At 56.9% G+C, this 16,694-nt stretch overlaps 1 protein-coding gene across 4 annotated transcripts in view; it reads right to left on the bottom strand.

The window, feature by feature from the left end:
- Positions 1-11,156: 11,156 nt before the first annotated feature.
- The window catches only part of STMN4 (stathmin 4), a 29,357-nt gene continuing 23,819 nt past the window's right edge, over positions 11,157-16,694 (bottom strand). For all 4 annotated transcript variants that reach the window (XM_006116739.4, XM_006116738.4, XM_025181500.2 and 1 more), the window contains 3 exons: positions 14,988-15,196; positions 14,478-14,669; positions 11,157-13,278 (listed from right to left, as the gene is read on the bottom strand). In XM_006116739.4, coding sequence (XP_006116801.1) covers positions 13,219-13,278; positions 14,478-14,669; positions 14,988-15,196 — 461 coding nt within the window. In that variant the 3' untranslated portion in view covers positions 11,157-13,218. The remainder of the gene's footprint in view (positions 13,279-14,477; positions 14,670-14,987; positions 15,197-16,694) is intronic.

Here is a 16,694-nt window from a genome sequence, read left to right on the forward strand (position 1 = left end):
GTCTGTAAAATCATGAGTGGTGTGGAGAAAGTAAATAAGGAAAAGTTATTTACTTGTTCCCATAATCCAAGAACTAGGGGCCACCAAATGAAACTAACGGGCAGCAGGTTTAAAACAAATAAAAGGCAGTTCTTCTTCACACAGCGCATAGTCAATCTGTGGAACTCCTTGCCTGAGGAGGTTGTGAAGGCTAGGACTAGAACAGGGTTTAAAATAGAACTAGATAAATTCATGGAGGTTAAGTCCATCAATGGCTATTAGCCAGGATGGGTAAGGAATGGTGTCCCGAGCCTCTGTTTGTCAGAGGGTGGAGATGGATGGCGGGAGAGAGATCGCTTGATCATTGCCTGTTCGATTCACTCCCTCTGGGGCACCTGGTGTTGGCCAGTCGGCAGACAGGATACTGGGCCGGATGGACCTTTGGTCTGACCCAGTACGGCCGTTCTTATGGTCTTATGTGCAGGGAGACTGGCCTCTTAACAGGGAACAGCAGGCCCAGCCAAAGAGTTTGCAGGCCCAAGGCGGCAGGCTGAGAGCGGGGCCCAGCCGGAGCAGCTAGCAAGTAGCCAGGTGCTGGGCAGTGCGGTGCCCTGAAGGCGAGGGGCCCAGACCTGGGGAACAGTGCACCTGCTGCCCCGATGGGGCTTAAGAGAAAGCACCTGGGCTTTACAGAAGAGGGATCCTGCAGGGGGCAGCGCCCTGTGGACTGTGCGCCCAGCCCTGAGAAGGGAAAGGATTTTCCCCCCAAGGAACTGCTGTGAGCTGGCGTTGTGCAAGACCCATCACCGGGGGAAGGGTTTGGCCCTGAAAGTCACGGTGTCCCCTCTTGAGAAGAGCATACGGAGATTCGTATTTACTTAATAATTAAGTCTGGCTGGTCGGTATCCAGCTGGGGGCGGAGAGACATATGGGGCGATGGTTGTGGCTGGAAGTGATTTCTCGGTGGCTTTTCCTTCGCCCAAGGTTCAGGGGTTTGCTCACTTGCAAGGAGCACAGGTGGCTTTTATGTTTCTTTTCTGCCCTCCTGCCTCTCAATCTTGGGGGTGCCCTGGGCCCAGCTGGCTCCTGTCAGAAATTGAGAAGACCCTCTTGTGCTCTGGCCCCAGCCCTGACATGCCTCGCTGCTCCAACCCAGCATAGGTCGCACCTCAAGGCTGGGTTGAACAGGGACAGCTGCCATAGTGTGAATGCTACCAGCGGAGGAGTTCCTAGGACTACTTGTCTTAGCACCGCTCCAGCTAAGGGGACTAAGGAGGGTTGGAGAATCTGCCCTGTAGAGCTTGAGAACAAATAGCAGACGTGACTGTGGCGGCATGTCGGGTACTCCCCGATCCTGCACCCCGTCTGCAGCAAGATGAGACTCCGCCAACCAGTAGACTAGGGAGGGTTTATTGCTCCTCCAGGATACAGCACAGCATAGTCGGGATGTGGTTTCAGGAGTCGGGGCCAGGATGCCTCAGACCCCTTGGATTAGGGGGTCCATTGTCATCACTAGACCCTCAGCCCTCAGCTAAGGCTGCTTCCTTCATGTTTCCCAGCCAGCCACTGCCCCTTCCCCCGAAACCTGGTGTTGGTCTCTGCCTCTCTCCCTTTGTCTCTCCCCCTGGGGATCCCCTGTTATCTCCTCAGGCTGAGCCTAGGTGTCTGGGTTAATACACATGTGGGTGAGTCAGTGGGACTCACACATCACAGCGCAGGGGGACCCCGGCTTACAGAGCAGACAGCCCCCCACTATGCCACAATGACTCAACTGAGTGGTAACAAAATGCTAGGGAAGAAAAGGGCAGGAGATGAACAGAGTGATTGTAAATGTACACGCCGCCTCCTCCCTGTTGTACGTAGTCTCTTAGGCTACGTCTAGACTGGCATGATTTTCCGCAAATGCTTTTAACGGAAAAGTTTTCCGTTAAAAGCATTTGCGGAAAAGAGCGTCTAGACGCGCTTTTGCGCAAAAAAGCCCCGATCGCCATTTTCACGACTGGGGCTTTTTTGCGCAAAACAAATCTCAGCTGTCTACACTGGACTTTTGCCCGAACGGGAGCAGCATAGTATTTCTGCAAGAAGCACTAATTTCAGACAGTAGGAAGTCAGTGTTCTTGCAGAAATTCAAGCGGCCAGTGTAGACAGCTGGCAAGTTTTTCCGCAGAAGCAGCTGCTTTTGCGGAAAAACTTGCCAGTCTAGACACAGCCCTACTGTGGTTACTGAGCAATGCAAGTGGTACCTAGACCACAGCAACAGTTAAGATCAAGAGACCTCTACAGCATGGGGTGGGAGCCAATGGGCTTTTAGCTCAGAGGGTAGAGGCTCCTATACTTTGCTTCAGAGGTACCAGGTTCAAATCTGCCCCGTGGTGGTTATACTGTTCTCCTACCACCCTACTAGAAATAACCATTTAGGGTGTGTTTAAGGCTGGGAATATCCTGTCTGAAAAGGGATCCGCAGGGGTAGGTTGAGAGTCCAAAACCACCGCTGTCACCTATCGCCCACTTAGTGCTTTTGCGGAAAAACTTGCCAGTCTAGACACAGCCTCAGGGTACGTCTACACAGCAGGGCTAAAGCCGAGTTAAGCTGCACAACTTCAGCTACGTCAATCGCATGGCTAAAGTGGAAATAGCTTAACTCGGCCTTGGGCGCTGTCTACACAGCAGGAGGTCGAAGGACGAACACTCTCCCTTCGACTTCCCTACTCCTCGTGAAATGAGGGTCACAAGAGTCGGAGTAAGAAGCCCTCCAGCTCACCGTTAGGTCTAAATACAGTAATTCCTCATTTAACACTACAGAGATGTTTCAGAAAATGATCGTGTTAAGTGAAAACGTGTTATGTGGGGTCAATTTTCCCATTGAAAATAATGGAAAAGGTGGGGGTTGCATTTCAAGGTGGTGGTGTCTGTTGGGACCGGGAGATATGGTTGGGGGAGAAAGGGGACTGGGTTACAGCAGGGAGGGGAGGTCTTTGGCTCTGGGGAAGGGAAGGGAAGGAGAGGAGAGGGGAGGGGGGATTGGGTTGGGAGTATGCCCCTGTAATGGGTCTGCCAGGACCTGCACTGTGTCCGGTGAGGGGGGGGTCGCCGGGGAACGGCGCGGCGAGTGTGAACCCTCCATCGCTTTGCAGGGAGGCGGGGGAAGCCCCATGCAGCCGCCAGCAACAGGCTGGCTGGGAAAATCGTATTATTCCGGGGACAGTCGTGTAATTCAAAAAACGTTCCCTAAAAAAACAATCATGCTATTGCGAAAACGTGTTAAGTGGGCACGTGTTAAATGAGGAATTACTGTAACGGCCTGCACTGTAGACATGCTCTTTGTTATTTCAGAATAACGTCAGTCATTCTGAAAAAATGCCGCTGTGTAGATGTACCCTCCGGCTATTTTATGGGGTGTAACTTCTCTGTTGAGATAACTAGTAGCTTTGATGGACTAGCTAAAGAACAAACCTCTTAGAAGTGCATTTGGTTAGGAATCACTGGTTTAGGGCTCCACTGACTGATGATCTCATTTCTCAGGACGTCACAGGGTGGCCTGAGATGTACAATTCTTTCCCCTCCTCGGAGGATAATTTTCATAACTGAACCCCCCAAAGAAACCCCAACCAACCCAAAAAATCCCCAGCAACCTCCCAACACAAATCCTGAAATGAAGCAACGTTAAAAACAAAGTAAAGAAAATCTAAAAGAAAATAAAAACTAAAGTCCAGACCCTACGGAGGGATTTCAACCCCCAAACCAGAAACTCCATGAAGTCTAGCAGGGTGCGGTTGCTATTGATCCTATGGGCCCGTCCATCTAATCGAAGCCTCTCCAAATAGTGTCATTTCCACTTTACGCTGCAGAGCTATTGAGCCTTTGCTACGCTCTGTTTCCTGGTTTAACGTCTTCATGAGCAGCGCCTTCGGCTGCCGCTAAGCCACAGTTTTCGTCGTGGCATGAAACGCGCTTGTTTAGCTAAGTAAACTCTTGCTTACTGATGAAAGACACCAGAAAGCAGCAGACGCAGCTTGAATCTCGTCTCTGTCCTCCTCTAGGCATGTCTGTCCCTGTGCCTCTGCCTCCGGGATGGCGCGTGACCCTCAGCAGGCAAATCATCCCGTGGGGAGGCAGAAAGTTCTGGCCCGTGTGCTGCCAGCTCCTGAGGCAGCACTGGGAAAGGGAAAATAACGTATTGGGCAGATAACCAGTCCCACCGCGCACCCTGGGTACCACTCTGGTAGCTGATTCCGTCCTACAACAGTGGGATGGTGACTAGCCATAGTGGGTCTACACCACCTTGCTTCCTTATCACCATGAAGGGCTATTGGCATGGAGGTAGGACTGGGGAAGGCAAGCCTCCAGCCCCGCCCCGTCTACTCAGGCCCCGCCCCCATGGGAGCCAAGGCCCCCTGCCCAGTGCGTGGCCCCATCCTCCCTGACCCTGGAGCACCCACCAGTACTCTGCCACCGGTACGCCTGGCCCCCGGTGGGGCCAGGCTGGTAGTTTGGGAAGGCAATGCCTTCCCCTGCCTCTGATACCTGCCGCCCCAGCTATGGGTTCCTTGTCTGGCTCTTCATCGTTGCTCCTTGTGGGCTGGAAATAGGCTTTTTCCCAACTGGAACACGTTGATAATAAATCTGCCGTCAAGCTTCCTGATCGCTGGCACCGAAACGGCACCTGCCTATCAATAGAACAGGCCAGTTCAGTAGATGACGAGCGGGCCAGTGATCCCGCTTTTGCATCCAGCATTTCCATGTGATGCCTGGCTCATCTGCAGAAGCGCATTTGCACAAAGCCGCGGGAAGTCCCAGGGAGTTGGCATGGCGGGTGGCAGGGCCGGCTTGAGCCATTCCTGCACCCCGGGCAGCGGGAGTGCGACACAGGCGTGGCTCCGCCCCCAGGTGCACGGTGCATGCATGGTCCCGCCCCCCGGCGCGCTGTGCACCTTACCGCTGCCATGAGGCCCTGAGCACCTGGGGCTGGGGGCCGTGCGGTGCCCCTTAGAGCTGCCATCAGACGCCCCCATAGGTTGGCGCCCCAGGCAGCTGCTCGATTAGCCCCCCCTTAATCCGGCCCTGGTGGGTGGGGAGGAAGAAAACTCGTTGGTTTCCTTGCCGGCTGAGCCCATTTGATCTAGAGCCATGGAGACATGTGAGTCTCGGGCCGCGCGTGCTGCTGTTTTCACAGCCGCTTTTCAGAGCAGAGCAGCCTTGGACATGAACAGGCCCCAAATCGCCCAAGCGCTGTGGGAACCTAGCGGCTACCCAGTGCTGTTTCGCAGCATCCGTGAGTCATTTCCGGACGCCTAGTGCCTCCGCGGCATGATTCGAACTCTAAAAATACTCCGTGGGGGCCAGCTCTTTCCCTGACTTCATTTGGCTTTTGCCCCTCCAGGCCTGTGGGTGACGTGGATTTCTACCGGCTGAGAAAATGGCCCGGACGGCAGTAAGATGCAAAGAGTGAAATGAGCCAAGCGCAGTTACAGATGCGGGACCCCTGGAGAGCTGGGACAGCACTTGCAGCTGGGCGTGGGTGGTGGGTGAAGGTAGGGCTGGGGGAGTCAAGCACCCCCTAGCCCTGCCCTCAACCTCACCCCTGAGCTCCACGGGGAGGTGGGGCCGTGCGTGGCCCCAATCCCTCTCCCCACCATCATGGGGAGGAAGGCAGGCACGCGACGCTGGCCCTGGAGAACCGGGGAGGGCGGGCGCTGGGGGGCAGCAACACTCCACCCCAAGTACACCTTCCGTAGGCGTTCTGGAGGGCAGAGTGTGGGCCATGCCTTCTTCACCTAGTGTGCCAGCCGCCCCTGCAGCTGGGCCGTCCACAGCCCACACAGAGCCGGCTTTTGGTGCAGATCCACTGCACTGTGGCCGCGGGAGGCCTGCAGACTCCGGGGTTATATGTGTGTCTCCGGCAGGGGAGTCTGGTTAGAAAAGGGACCGTGAGCCTCCAAATCCACCCTGGGCATAGTTCCACGTCTCCTCTTCTGTCCTGATCCTTTCTCCAAGCAGCAGTGGGAGCAACCCAACAAGCGGGTGGCCTGGTAATTAGTCCCTGCCAGCACATCGGCGGGAGCAGCCGGGAGGGAAGAAGCGATAATGTTAGTGCACATGGGGCTTTGTTTTTCCTGACATTGCTCAGGGCTAAAGATAGCTCCTGTGGTGCCAACGGGGGCTGTCCTGCTCGCGGCACAGCGCCTTGCTGGCTGCTGCGCCTTCCTTCCGTCAACCGCCCCTGGGCTGTTGGCATGACACAGAGCTGGAGGGCTGGAATGATGCGGGGAGCTGGAGGCAGGAGGTTGGTACACACTGGCCCATCTGTCGCCCGGCATCTGCCGCCTCCCTGTCATCTCCCCAGCTACCCTGCTATTACACCCGCTGGGATGATCACTGGCACAGCAGGCCGATTACACACAGACCCTGCAACAGCGTAGGAATCCTGCCCCAACGGGTAAGACTGTAGCCTGAGCTCTCAAGGGAAGGCATAGAAATTCCACTGCTGGTGCCTTTTTGAAAGGAACTAGGAAACAGCCCCAGATAATATCCCATAAGAGACATATCAGCTGGGAAAATAGAGCAGGTTCTGTAGTGGGTCTTTTCACGGTGCGGTGTGCGGACTGATAGCTTCCTCTTTGCTCCTCTTGAAACAGCTTCCACTCCTGCTCCTGCGCATGTCCAAACCCAGTTCTGAGTCTTACTCTATTTGCCTCAGTAACATCCTGCAGCAGGGAGTTCCACAGGCTAACCATGTAGGCCTGCTCTACACTTAGAAGTTAGGTCTACTTCATGGCGTCGCTCAGAGCTGTGAAAAATTTTGCACACCGAGTGCTATAGTTAGGTTGACCTCCCAGGACTGTACACATGGCTAGATCACTGGAATGATTATGTTGCCCACTGAGCCGCCAGCTCTCAGAGTGGTTGATTAACTACAGAGGTGGAAACTGCCGTCGCTGTGCTGCTGTCATGTGAACAGAGCCATAGTGAGTTTGCCTACCAGGCTTCCCTCACCACTTCAGCCCTGTGACCAAGGACTGAGCAGACCCCTGAGAGCTAATTTACCTCTCACCCTGGAGGCTAGCCTGGCAGGTCCGTATGGAGGCATGTTGTTTCCTCAGCTCCCTGGGTAAACAGAGATCTTCCATTTTGGGGGTGTCATTCAACACTGGAATAAATTGTCTAGGGAGGTTGTGGAATCTCCAGCACTGGAGATATTTCAGAGCGGGTTAGACAGACACCTGTCAGGGATGGTCTAGATGAGGCTGGGTCCTGCCATCTCGAGGTCCCTTCCAGTTATAGGATTCTAGGATTCCGCACCAGCTCCTGACTCATGCATGCTTCACCCCTTGTAATCAATTGAGAAGTCTATTGTCTTGGAACTGAACTTTCCACTGCTCTGGTATGTGCTGAGATGGGGTAAATCACTGAACACATGTGGCTTTCTTAAGTACGGCCACACTGGGTCAGATCAAAAGTCCATCTAGCCCAGGGTCCTGTCTCCCAACAGTGGCCGGTGCCAGCTAATTCAGGGGGAATGCACAGAAGAGGGCAATTATTGAGTGATCCATCCCCTATCGTCCAATCCCATACGTCATTTGGAGGTTTCATCCCGGACCATCTTGGCTAATAGCCATTGGTGGAGCTGTCCTCCATGAACTTATCCAATTCTTTTTTGAGCCCCATAATGCTTTTGTCCTTCACAACCTCACCTGGCAAGGAGTCCCACAGGTTGAGTCTGTATGGTGGGAAGAAATCCTTCCTTTTGTTTGTTTTGAACGCGCTGCTTATTGATTTCATCGACTGACCCCTGGTTCTCGTCGTATGTGTTAAGGGGGACAGAACACTTCTCTATCCATTTTCTCCACGCTCCTCATGATTTTATAGACTTCTTGCCACATCCCTCCTCCCCCATCGTCTCTCTTTTCACCTGAATGGTTAAACCTGTCCCAGGCTTTTCACTCTCTCCTCTTATGGAAGGTGTGGACATACCCTGGATTTCGATAGTGACATTATGCTAGTCTCTGCTTTACTGTCGATCCCTTTCCTACTGGTTCCTGATGTTCTCTTGTGGCCGCCGCTGCACTGCGAGGGAAGGTTTCAAGAACTATCCGCAACGGTGCCAAGATCTTTCTGCCGAGATTGCAGCTAATTTAGCTCCCATCCTTTTGTATGTAGAGTTGGGGTTGCTTGTCCGTGTGTGCTGCTTTGCATTTCTCATCCCTGAATATCCGTCATCTGCTATTGTGTTGCCCAGTCACCCAGGCTGTGTCTAGACTGGCAAGTTTTTCCGCAAAAGCACCTGTGTCCGTCTCATGTCACGGGCTCCGTGGCAGCTCATTGGTGTGTCAGCAAATCCATGGAAGAGAGAGTTGGAAAAGGTCTGTTAGCTCCTCCAGTCTACTCCCAGGCAATATACAGACTATTTACTGCCATGTTCCATCCAATCTCACAAGGCATCAGGTGATCCTAGGTCCTAGGGCTGGAAAAGGACCCTCTAACATGCTCTACCCTGCCCCATCTCTCCTAAGAAGGCCTAGCTAGCATTAGTAGTGCCAGCACAGCCTCTGCCCCTTGCTGCCCCAGGCGCTGTCCTACCCACACAAGTGGTACCCAGATGTTAGTAGTTGCTAGGTAACCGTCTCCTAGCCTCCGTGTATATTCAGCCACTTGGATCTGATTGGTTGAGGGGATTCTGCTGTTGGTCTATTGATTTGGTCTGCTGTCACTCTGCCAGGTGAGGAGGAGAATGGGGGGGGAGGGGCAGTTCCTGTGAAGCCAAGCGAGCCTCCATCTCAAGTTAAGATTTAAATTAATTTATTTTAATAAGCCCGGTGGTTATTTCCCGCCCCCCAACTTTCCTCCTTGCCCTTCAACGCTGTTGCTCCCATCAGCCCACCCATGGCACAGGGCCCACTCATGGCCAAGGCTTCTCATCCGTCAGCTTGGAGCTCTGCCCCATGGAAAACCCTGCTGATCATTCCCCCAGCCGAGTTCCCACCAGCAACTTCTCTCAGCTGCGCAGGGATGTGCTGCTTCAGTGTTCCTTAGCCTCAGCGCCTCGTCCTACCATCCTCCGAGTCTGCAGCTGCGGCCTTCTTTCATTTCTGTTTCCCTGCAGGCACTGATGTATGTGATCACCCTCCCCTATCCCCACCCCACGCTCCTGGAGCCTTCTCTTGGCCAGAGCCTATGAAATGAGCTCCCTCTGGCCTTCCTCACCTGCTTTGTCCCTCTGTCCTCAGATCAGGTTTGTTGCCCTGCTTTGGGAATCAGGACCATGCATCTTATTGGGGCACCAGGGCTATACTGCATGGCAGAGGGACCTCCCTGGCTTTCTGGAGGCCCTCTCTGTGCATACAGACTGAGATGGATACTGGACTCTGCTTTGCAGTGGGGTTGTCCTGCCTCACGGACTGTGACATCTGGCCTTGTGTGCTCTTACCCCTTACTGTACAGAGTTCCTTCAGGAACATCAGCGCTGATACAGTCAGTAGCTTTCCCCGGATCCGGTCCATGCCTAATCCAGGGACAATCCGGCCGCGTAGTGCATCCCTTAAGAGGTGTGTCTGAATGGATAATGCTTGGGCAAGTTCCCGAGCGCAGCAACGGACTGTGCTACCGACCCCCTACTCCCTTACTGCGGTGAAGGAACCGAGCGCATTCTGCGGGTGTTGATGGCGTAGGAGAGACCGCTCCTGCCGTGGGATACGTGGCTGTACCGGGCACAGTCAGAGGTGACAGGACACAACAGCAACCATCCGTGGGCCCTGGCACCCAGCAGTACACGGCCCATAATTCCCAGTTTGCATTGCACTCAGCCCCAAGTTTGCTATTTCTCTGCTCTCCTATTGGCCACCCTCTGCTCTTACTCCTACAGGTTGGACCTCCCTGGTCCAGCACCTTAGGGAATTGACTGATCCCAGATGAGGGAGTTTGCTGGGGGGAGGGCATTGCTTGCTCCCCTGCTGCCGGCCCCACCCCCCTGCCCTGTCCCCACCTCCACTGGGCTTCCCAGCTCCCCCCACCCACTGCAGCTCCCCCCTGGAGTCACAGTGGGACTTGGGCTCTGGCCCCCTTTTCCTCCTCCCACATTCCCCAAGCAGGGTCCCTCCTGCCCTCGCTGAGCTGTCAGACTGATTTGGTGGGGGGTGGAAGAGGGTCTTGTGCTCACAGACCAGGCTGAGCGTTCAGTGTAAACAGCTACGGGCCCTCACAGCAATTGCAAGTAAGGAAACCCTAAAACTCTGGCTCCACTGCTGGGGAGCTGGCTGGGGGCGGGGGGAAGCGCTTTACCCAAACAGGCCTTCACGCACTAGGAGCAGGAAAGCTGTGTAGGCCAAGTGCCAGAGCACATCCCATCTGCTAGGCCCCTTGGCCTTTAGTGACGCCGGGCTTAGAACCCACGTCTCCTGAGGTGAGGCAACCTGGCTCAGGACACAGGCCCGGAGCCAGGCAAGTCTCTGCCTCCCGCCTTTCCCTCACTGCCTCCCACTGAGGGGCTCTGCGGATGCCACAGGCAGGGGTAGCTGGTGAGCTGCTTCCATATCCGATGAGGGACGGCAGGGGTATGTCTCAGGAAGGGCAGGTGACCTTCAGAGACCCCCGAAGGGCAAGGACAGCCAAAGCCCCCTGCAGTTCTGGTCTCACGTTTCGCGGGTGGCTGCAGTACTCAGCCCCGGGGCTGTGAATTCCAGATGCCACCGGTGGCCGACCGTTCTCTGCTGACCCACACGAGGGCAACTTGCTGTCCCTTTAGTGCCCGGTGTGGCCTCTAAGCTGCCTACAGCTCCACGTGGCCAGACCCCAGAAAGAAACACGGGCCGGGGTCCCAGAAAGAGTCCACCGACAGCAGGCTTTGAGGGACGTCCCAGCCAGCCAGGCACTGCTCCGGCGGGCTCGTGTGCAAACGGGAATGCCCCACGGCCACGGCGCTGGAACAGATCCTCCGACTGACGCCTTGATTTGGCCGGTGCTCTTTTACAAACCCCCTCCCACGCACGCTCACGGCACAGGTACATGCGGACACACACCAGCACACGCGTGCGCGTGCGCTCACGCACAGAAACCTCCACCCACGTCCGCCGCCCCCCTGCCTTTCCCTCAGCACCCGCACCTCCCCCGGCCCTCTTCACGGCTGCAGGAGAGCCAGACGGCCACCGCACAAAAGGCACCCGAGACACTGCGCAGCTCATGAGAAAGGGAAGAAATGCCAAGGCAGTTTATTTACAACGGTTGCATTACAAAAAGGCAGCTCGTGCCACAAGTGGAACAGAACCCGTCGCCGCTTCCCCACCCGCTTCCGCCTGCTCTCGGTTAATTGCTTCCTCAGAAAAGCCCCAGAGATGCTGTTTATCAAGGCCCCTCATTTTATCAGTGCCCTAAAAGCCTTATCCGGATGTAGAGGAGACCGACAGCTCACTCGCTGGAGAGCCACGCAGTGCATAGGGACGGGTCTGTCTGCCGCCTGCAGGCCGGCTACTGTTGAGCAGCTGCACGTCCTGGCTAGGGATGCGAAAGACTAGGCGACTCGTTGCTTCCCCCACCCTTGCTGCCTCTATCACATAGAGGACGCAAGGGGGAGGGAGAAGGGGGTACTTCAAAGCGGCAATGCCATGTGGAGCCTGGGATCAGCTGGGGATCCCAGCTGACCCCGGGCTCTGCATGGTGCTGCCGCTTTGAAATGCCAGGTGAAGCCCGGGAGCAGCGGGGACTCTCTAGCTGACCTCCGGCTTCGGCACTTTCGCTTTCGAAGCGTAGCAACAGCCTAGGGCCTAGGGCTGCTGTTACACTTCAAAGGTGGAGGCGCCCTCTCGACTCATCGAATAGTCGATGCAAAAATGCATCGACTATTCGATGAGTCAGTTACCTGACACGTAACATCCTTAGTCCTGGCTTGCTGCCTTTTGGCTTCGAGCTGGACGGACGCCCCCTCAGCCTCCCTGCTTTCTCCAGGAGTGAGAAGGCCGGTCAATGGGAGCTGTGGGGCGAGGAACCCCGGAGGCTGTCAGTGCCACCCGGCCCTGTGAGCTGGAGGTGACCCCTTTCCACATGCCCTGCAGACCCTGTAACAAGGAAGCCTCCGCCATCTCCTCGGGGATCCCAGTCCACAGTCCCGCTGGGACGACACCGTTCTGAATAGCTTCGGTTTTTTCTCACTTCCCTTTGGGACGTCACTTGCTTGACTGGCATTAGCAGCAATTCCCCATGGACAGAGGTAGTCACAGCTTCCGATGGGACCTGACCACCTCCATCTTCCCTGGCTTTATTATCTGGGCTCCTCTCCGCTAGTCCTCTTGGCATCACCGTCCCTTCCACTGCCCTGCGCTGGATTCCCTCTGCATCACCCACCACCGACTGTCTCGTCCACCAGCCGCCCAGCTACGGCGCCTCCTGCCCCACGCCGCTTTCCTGCCTCCAGAATGCAGAGATTTTCTGCTGCTTCCAGCCAAAGGGAATCGCATTAGAAGCTACGTCCCGGGCTGCGTCTGACAAATCCTCACGCTTAGTGCGGTCGCAAGGTCTTTCGAACGCCACGGCAGCCAACCAAGTCTCCTACAGCCGGATAACACCATTTGAGGAAGCAATGGGTTCTCATGCGGGGGTGGGGAAGAGGGAGCGAACCCTCCTCATTATGCCAGACAATACTGAATTGCTGGCCAGGAACCGTTTCCCAAAGCTGACAAGAGCCTCTGGGAAGAAGCAGCAGCAGCGCCAGGCCCCCGACAGGCCCGCTGTGAGAGACAGAAAGAAGAACGAGACGCGGAGAGGAGATGTTTCGTTTGTATTGATGACCAAAGTTCATGGCAAAACACAGAACAGACGACACGCACCCCGAGAGACGACTTCCCTGCCCACCGTTACAGAGCGATGCCGGCCGGGCAGCCCGTCCGCTTGGCACTTAGCCCCAAATTAAAGTCACCCGCGCTGCACATGCCTCTCCCACCCCCTGGCCACCAGCATCACCGACCCTTTGGATTCTGTCGTAGACACGCATGGTGAGGAAGTAAAAATGAAACCATGGGGAGGGTGTAGACTTCCCAAGCGGGGTGTGTCTATTCCCTTCCTGTCCTCCCGCCAACCAACACCTCCCCGCCCCATCTGCCTCCTCCCCATCCCCCACCCACCCCCAAAACAAATAGGATGGCTTCACTGGTCAACTCTTTACATTCACACACAAAGCAAGCAGAGGAATGTCCCGTCATCGGCCGCAAAGCTTCACCGGCGCTGTCAGTCCAAATCGCCACCGTCCCGGCCTCTCTACCTGGAGGCCTCTTCCTTGAGCTCCTTGTTTTTCCGCACTTCTTCCGCGTGTTTGTCCTGTGGGAAGGGGGACTGTGTGAGCGTGCGGGGCGTCAGGAGTCAAAGGCAGGCAGCCACAAGGGGACTGCAGATGGGTTTGACGGAGAGGCAAGGACAGAAAAATGGTGGCGCAGGTTCCACCCCGGTGTCGTGCCACCAAAGCCACGGGCGTCGTACCGGGAAAGGGGCTGTTCAGGGCAGCGGATGGGTCTGGACATAGACAGTCCTTGGCTCAGATCTAGAAGGGTGGTGCCAAACCACACCCAGAGCCCCAGGGACGGCCAAGGAGCATGTGTCCACACTGCAGCCTGGGCCGGAACATCTACACTGCGATTACACACCCAAGCCAGCTGGCGCAGGCCAGCTGTGGGTTTCCAACTGCAGTGCAGACGTACGCTTCGATTGTCCTTCTCTGCCTCCCTGTCCCGGCCTCCGGTACGAGGGGAAAGCTGGAGAAGGCTTTTGGAGGAGACTAAGGAGGGTGGGAGTTGGTGGGGGAGCAGGACCTTCTGAGCTGGGGTGAATTTATGCCAGGGGTGGGGAACCTAAGGCCTGGGTGCCAGATGCAGCTCCCGGCTTGCCTAGATGCAGCCACCGAGGCTCTGAGCTCCCCCCGCCATTGGGGGCAGGGGACAGGCATGGGGAGTCCATGCTAGTGAGGGATGGCGGGGGGGGGGGAGTTTGTTCGGTTTCTCACTTGTGTGCAACCCCCGACTGATTTTTCTGTGGGTCATTGGCCCCGACCCAGAAGAGGTTCCCCACCCCTGATTTATGCCCTCGTGATACTAATGTACAATGGAGGTAACCCACAGGGGACTGTGTGCCCCCAGGCATCCTCCGGGGGTGGTACCAGGGTGCTGTCCTCTGTGGCTGGCATCGGGGGCGAGGGGGGGGAGAGCTGTGACCCAGGAGGCAGGGGAGCTGCATACGGGGCAGCCCAAGGAACTGGGACTGGGAGGCAGGAGATGAAACTGAGTAAATGAAAATTTAGAACGAGCCATTTCCACTTTTGCTTGGGTCCTTGCGCGCTAGACTGGACAAAGCAGCAGGCACAATTCTGAGGAGAGGCCTGGGTTCCAATCCTTGTTGTGCCCCAGACGCCCCGTACGCTGCTCTGTGCCTCAGTTCCCCCTCTGTCCAAAGGGACTAATAACCCTGCCTCCGTCTTTCCATCTGTCACGTTCCTCGAGGCCCCGGGTCCGGCGCCCTGCGCTCACCTTCTCCTGCAGGCGTTCCAGCATGGCAGCTAAGTGGGCCTCCCGGTTCTCTTTGTTGGACTCCATCTTCTGTGCCAGCTTCTCCTTGGCCGCCTTGATGAAGTTGTTGTTCTCCTCGATGGCTTTCTGGATGACCTCCCGCTCGTGCTCCCGCTTCTCCGCCAGGTGCTTCAGGAGCTCCGCTTCCTGGTACTGCACCCACAAAGCAAACAGGACAAGCCGGCTGAGCGCTGGGCGAGAGCCGCGCAGAGTCCCGGGCCCGCCGGGGACAGCCAGGTGCCTGCGTCACGAGTGGAACCAGCTTTCAGCCTGCGTTACACAACCCCTGAGCCAACCCGTTACCCAGCGGAGCCCCTGGTGGCTGAGTCAGCTGCCTCCCGATGGACCTCCTCAGATACCTCCCAGAACCCTCCGCACTTTGGTGACACACCAGCGCCCGAAAGGAGCCACGTTTCCCCACGGCCTCTCTCCCGTCCCACCCCACGTCAGCCCACGGGCCCTTCTGCCTACCTTCCGCCGCTCCTCGGCCGCCTCCAGCTTCTTCTGGATCTCCTCCAGCGAGGGGTCGCGCCGCCGGGGCAGGGAGGCGTTGAACTCGGGGATCCCGTCGAAGGAGGGAGGCTTAAGGATCACCTCGAAGGACTGGCCCGAGGTGCGCTTGTTCAGCTCGATGACCTCCATGTCCGAAATGACGCACCAGGTGAGGTCGACTGTGTCTGCTGCGGGAGCGAGCGACAGAGGAGTTATTGCTCGCACGCTCACCCGCGCCTGTGACTCACACCTGCTAACGCCCCCCCAGTTACTCACCCCGCCCCCGCAGCCACTCACACCTGCTAACACCCCCACCCCCACAGCCACTCACACCAGCTAACACCCCCCCAGTTACTAACCCCACCCCCGCAGCCAGTCACACCTGCTAACACCCCCCCAGTTACTCACACCTGCTTACACTCCCACCCCCACAGCAACTCACCCCGCCCCCGCAGCCACTCACACCTGCTAAAACCCCCCCACAGTGACACACCCCGCCTCCACAGCCACTCACACCTGCTAACACCCCCACATTTACTCACCCCACCCCCGCAGCCACTCACACCTGCTTACACCCCCCAGTTACTCACCCTGCCCCCGCAGCAACTCACACCTGCTAACGCCCCCCCCACAGTGACACATCTCGCCCCCGCAGCCACTCAAACCTGCTAACACCCCCCCACAGTCACGCCCCCTGCCCCGCAGCCACTCACACCTGCTAACGCCCCCCCCGCAGTGATGCACCCCGCCCCCGCAGCCACTCACACCTGCTAACGCCCCCACCCCCACAGCGACTCACCCCGCCCCCGCAGCCACTCACACCTGCTTACACACTCACACCGCTCACACTGTGTTCCCACCACCATGCAGACTTTCTAGCTCACACCCGCTTGCACACTCACAGCCAACCCCCCACCGTCACAGATACTCAACCCCCTCACAGCCACTCCCTATTCCTGCCCCCTCACACCCACTTGCACATTCATGGCCCAAGGCCCCAACCTGCTCACTCACACTCAGTTCCCCACCAGCCACTCACCCTCCGCCCCCTGGCGGCCGCTCACGCTTCCCGCTGCCCCGCCTTCACTCACACAAGAGTGCTCACGAGCCCATCATTCACTCCCCCTTAACACTAGCATTCACACCCGCCCGGATCATTCACTTGGCTCCCCTCGTGCCTTCACACGCCCTGCCCCAGCCTTCACACGCATTCCCCTTTCCACGCCCGCTAGTGAGCGCTCATCCGTTTCCTCGCCCCTCTGCTCCTCCCTCGCGCCCACCTGCCCTCTCGTCTCAGCTCCACACCCCCTCAGAGCCGACACACCTCCCCCGCGCCAGTCCGTTGTTCAAAGCGCAAACCCCAGTGGGTCTTAAGGCTCAGGCCTGGTGAGTTGGCTACCGGCTGGACTGGGTTACCAGGGGCAGCGTGAGCTCAGAGGGGACGGACTGGGAGTACCAGGAGGCCCTGCTGACCTATAGCCCCAAGCAATGTCCCAGCTTAAAGGGCGAGGAGCAAATGACTCTAGGAGCGGGAGTGATAAAAGCTGGGGGTGATTGCTTTTTGAGTCTGGAGACTGAACCGAAAAATCTGGGGGCAGGGGGAATGGTTTGACTCAAGCCAAAGCAGAATTACTTGGGGTTTTCTTGCTGAAATGAGGAACCGACAACAAAAAAATCGAGTCACAC

Source organism: Pelodiscus sinensis, chromosome 3, assembly GCF_049634645.1.
Source record: "Pelodiscus sinensis isolate JC-2024 chromosome 3, ASM4963464v1, whole genome shotgun sequence".
NCBI classification, from domain to species: Eukaryota; Metazoa; Chordata; order Testudines; family Trionychidae; genus Pelodiscus; species Pelodiscus sinensis.